The sequence below is a fragment of the Microtus ochrogaster genome, unplaced genomic scaffold (assembly GCF_000317375.1).
Source record: "Microtus ochrogaster isolate Prairie Vole_2 unplaced genomic scaffold, MicOch1.0 UNK81, whole genome shotgun sequence".
In the NCBI taxonomy this organism is placed as follows: Eukaryota; Metazoa; Chordata; class Mammalia; order Rodentia; family Cricetidae; genus Microtus; species Microtus ochrogaster.
In genome coordinates this window covers 1,451,090-1,455,758 of record NW_004949179.1, presented here as the reverse complement: position 1 = coordinate 1,455,758, position 4,669 = coordinate 1,451,090, and the positions used below count along the sequence as shown (strand labels likewise).

At 57.1% G+C, this 4,669-nt stretch overlaps 1 protein-coding gene across 11 annotated transcripts in view; it reads right to left on the bottom strand.

Moving 5' to 3' along the window:
- The window catches only part of Unc13a (unc-13 homolog A), a 49,985-nt gene extending 46,078 nt beyond the window's left edge, over positions 1-3,907 (bottom strand). For 10 of the 11 annotated variants that reach the window (XM_026777723.1, XM_026777728.1, XM_026777726.1 and 7 more), the window contains exon 1: positions 3,783-3,907. In XM_026777723.1, the coding sequence (XP_026633524.1) occupies positions 3,783-3,804 (22 nt within the window). In that variant the 5' untranslated portion in view covers positions 3,805-3,907. The remainder of the gene's footprint in view (positions 1-3,782) is intronic. The other variant, XM_013354968.2, reaches the window with a different exon arrangement.
- Positions 3,908-4,669: the final 762 nt, after the last annotated feature.

Genomic DNA, 4,669 nt, shown 5'->3' with positions numbered 1-4,669 from the left:
CTGGGGGAGAGGGGAGGAGGGTGTCTGGGGGAGAGGGAAGGGTGCCTGGGGCAGGGGAGGGTGTCTGGGGAGAGGGGAGGAGGGTGTCTGGGGGAGAGGTGAGGGTGTCTGGAGGAAAGGGGAGAGTGTCTATGGGGCAGGGGTGGGTCTTTGGGGGTAGGGAAAGGGAGTCTGAAGGACCCAGGTTTGGGGAGTGGAAGGTGGAGCAGGCTAAAGCAGCAACTCTATTTGCAGTATCTCCCTCACCCATGGCCACCAGCTTTAGCGCCACGCTGGGGTCAGCTGCAGAAGCGCCTCGGCGGCTGCCTAGCTATTTATAACTCGGGAGACCTGGGCAGGCGCTGGGGATTCAGATTCATGCCCTCCCATGGCCTCAGTTTCCCAGACTGAACAGAGGTGGAACTGCCCCTCGCTCGGGTCTCTTGTCACTGGCACTATTTTTACTTCCTGCCAGCAGCCTCAGATGCTCAGATCTATTTTCTGATTAAAAGCAGCAACTCTCCTGGGGAGACTTGTCCGGGTTCACTGGGGCAGTGTGGGGGACCCGGCCACTAGGGAAGCTTCTGGAAGGCCACAGGGCATACTAAGCAAGACCATCAGACCTTTCAGGGAGCCGTGCATGACAGCAATAGAGACTCTGGCTGCTGACGGGGCACAGGACTGCCACCTGCCATTGCATCCTGAAGCAGATGGGGGCAAGCAGGGACAGTCGCTGTGGGGAGGTCCCTGTTGTGAGCTATTGTTGGATGGTATCGGCGGCGGGGCGGCGATGAGGCAGCTAGGGACAGAATTTTGCAAAGGATTCTGGGAAAAGAGGAAGATCAAGGACCTCACAGAAGGACCGTGACCCAACCTTCCTCCCCAGTTCACAGCCAGCCAGGGAGTCCTCAGCTCCTCCCTACTGTGTGGCTGTGTGATGGACCTCTCTCTGGGGCTCAGTCATCCTCATCTGTGAGGTGAGGGGAGATTGCTATGATGGATAGACTGGTTCGACTCGGGTACTACTCCGGATTCAAGGCAAATTCACCCCCACACATTCATGTTCATACCCCCTCTTCTGCTCACCTTATTCATAAAATAGTTATGGAAACTTTAAGATATACACTTGTCATCCTTGAACTCCAGAGATTAAGGCGGGACAACCAGGAGTTCAAAGACAGCCTCTACTACATAGTGAGGGCCAGCCTGGGCTACACGAGGCCCAGCTTTCGGAACAAATGGTAGGGTCAGGGTGCATCAGAGGGAGTTCAGCCATTAAGAATGCTTCTCTCTCTCTCTCTCTCTCTCTCTCTCTCTCTCTCTCTCTCTCTCTCTCTCACACACACACACACACACACACACACACACACACACACTGTAGACCTAGTTGGTTTGGAACTCACACAGATCACTTGCCTCTGCCTCCTGAGTTCTGGGATTAAAATTGTGCGACATTGTGCCTGGCTAAAATGTATCTTTTTCATTTTTAAAGGAAAACTGGAGGAAGGAGCTGGGGAGCTAGCTCGTGGGTGTCTGTAAAGAGATTACTATGTAAGAACTAAATAAGACCTGAGTTCCAATCCCCAGGACCCCGGCAAAGAGCCAGTGGGGATGGCAGGTTCAAATGAACCCTGGAGTCAGTGGGGCCAATCAGTGAGCTGAGTTTCAATAAGAGATCCATCTGATTTCGACAAAGAGGGAGGGAGGGAGGCTTTAGCAGGAATGTAGACTGCGGCCAAGCCTGATGACCCTGGAACCCGAATGATGGAAGGAAAGAGCAGACTCCCAAAAATTCTTTTATTCACCTCTACACACACACACACACACACACACACACACACACACACACACACATATATATATATATATACATATATATATATATATATATATGGCTTCTTGCAAAGTCAGGTGAGATCACAGGTGGACAGACTGCTTGGCCTGTCTGCCTGTGAACAAGTATGCTTTGGGAGGTGGGAAGTGTGGTCAAGTATATGCCCGTGTTGGAATGGGATGGAATGGGATCTTCCTTACTATATTTTATTCTTGCATGTGTGCCAGGGCTCATGTAGCGCAGCTGCCCTCAGATGTAGATGAGAATGACCTGATCCCCTGCCTCTGCCTCCCAAGTCCTGGGATGAGAGGTGTGTGCCATCAGGTCTGGTTTTTGTGTATACTGCAAGCACTGCATCCCCTGAGCTGCAGGCATTGCACCCACTGAGCTGCAAGTACTGCACCCACGGGGCTGCAGGCATTGCACCCACGGAGCCTCAGCTCCAGCCCGTGTATGTGCATATCCTAGCACTCATTAGCCTATGTGTGGACACTCCAGATCTGTGCCTGCAACACGGAAGTTACCATTGCCGGGAGACTGGAGCCCTCATATTCCTGACTTAGCCATACAGCTCCCAAGGAGTCTTAAGAGGTCCCGGGCCTAGCTAAGAACATGTGGGGACAGTCATGGGACCCTGGATGGCCAGAAGGTGTTTCCACTACTGTGAGGCTTTGACCAAGCTCAGGCTCCCTCAAGGCCTCCCAGCGGGCTTACCTCCCCCTACAGCCCTGCCCTTCACCCAGGGAATCGGGGAAATCCCAAACAAATGTCGCCCCAGGCCAGTGTTTCTGGAAGCCTCCTCTCTGACGCTGTCCGCTTTCCACCCCCGCAGCCAAACCTCCGGTTTGCGTCAGAGTAGGGGTGACGCCCCCCACACTCTAGGCAGGATGGGAGGATGCAGGATACTGGGAGCTGCTGAGAAAGAGGTCCACCTCCATTTCTGACTGGGCCTGTGGGAAATGCCCAGAGGGTAGAGTCCCCTTCACATCCGACTCCACTTACTTCCCAGGCCTGGAGGTCTGAGCTGGTAGGAGGCCTCAGCACCAGCGCACAGAAAAGGGTTCCTGCGCCTTTAAGAACACCCGCGTCCACCCAACTGGAGCTGGGCACGGCGGGACGCGGGCGGGCGGGCGGGGCTGGGTTTGTGAATGGAAGGCGAGCGGAGGGGGTTGGGAAGGAGGGGGAGGGGCAGAGGGGCGGGACCAGTCCGGGCCACGCAGCCGCGGAGCCCAAATCCGCACTCCCGCCGCCCAAGGTCTCCAGCAGCCTGAGATCTGAGGCGGTAGGAGACTCACCCTCCGCCCCACACAGCCTCCAGGAGGTGGGAAAGGGAAGGGACGCGGGGGGACCCACACTCACCCCAAAGACCCAGAGCTCACAACTGTGTCGGCATGCGCCCCTATCTGCCCTCTCCGCCGCCCAAGGTCTGCAGCAGCAGAGCTACCCTGGGGCTGCTCCTGGCCCCACCCGGGGCTTCGAGAGGTGCAGGGGTCACACCTCTCGGGTGGTTCCCGGCCTCCCCTCACCAAACGTGGAGCGTGGGCCTGGGCGTGGGCCTCGGTGCAGATGGCGTTTTGGCCCCAAAATAGCTGCCCCCCCCCAGTCTCCTACCCTTCCTCCAGTCATAGGGGTGAGGCGAAGAGGGGACGAGGCGCTTCCGCGGATCCCGCAGCACTGAGTGGGGGACAGTGGGGACCAGAGGAGGTGTCCAAACGCCCAGATCGGGCCCACTGCCCCCACACCCCGCACCCCAGAGCCGCCCGACTCCCCCGCCCCTACCAGTGCCTACACAGCGTCTACACAGGCGCCCAAGCCCCGCATCCACGCCCGTGTGCCGCAGGCAGGACCCCCAGAGCTGATCCGCGCGTGCCCTGCGGCGCGCACCGGGGGTCCCTGCCGCGGTGCAACCCGGCTCGGCGCGACCACGCGGACGGACCCGGCACTTTGCCCGCGTCCACGCAGCTCCTACCTCCGACGCACAGCAGAGACATGACTCCGGCGGCCGGAGCGCAGCGGACGCAGCGCGGGGCTCGGGGCTCAAGCCGGGGCCCAGCCACCGGCCATGTCGCTTCAGCACCGGGGGCGCGGACAGCGCCTGACGCGCGCAGACGCTGCGACGTGGGCGGAGCCGAAGACGCGTGACGGGGCGGGGCGGGACGGGGCCGCCCGCTGATCAGCAGGGACCAGCCTCTCCATCCCTGTCGCCGCCTATCTAGGTCGCCACGTTTCTGTTTCCCTCTCTGAGCAACCTAACCGGTGCTCTTGTTTTACATTCTCTTGGGTTACAGAACTTCTATTTGTTCAGTTCCCAGTCTCCAGTGCCCCAGGGAGCCGTCCCTGGCTTCCTAGCACTGAATTATATTTGTTTCAGGTTTTCTTTTACGCTGGAGCAACGACTTGAACTCAGGACCTCCCGTATGTGAGGCAAGTGCTCCGCCACCTGTAAGTATCTCCACCCATTTTGTAACAGAAATACATGCAGGCTAAACACTCAAGCACATGAGATAAAATAAATTTAAATTTTAAAAAATTACATTTATTTATGAGTGTGGGAGTGAGCCTCACGGGTAGCACAGCACGCAACACGTGGAGGTCAGAGGACAGCATTCCAGAGCTATTTCTCTCTTTCCAGGATGTGGACTCCAGGAATTCACGTCCTCAGGCGTGGCTGGAAGTGCTTCTGCTCACTGAGCCTGTGTGTGTAAGTGTGTGACTCTCTATTTGTGTGTGAGTGTGTGCTCTGTTTGTGTGTCAGTGTGAGTGAGCATGTGTGAGTATGAGCATATGTGCACACTCAAGTATGTCTTTATGTGTGTGCCTGTGTCTGTGTGTTGCTATACCTAGATCCATGGAGTC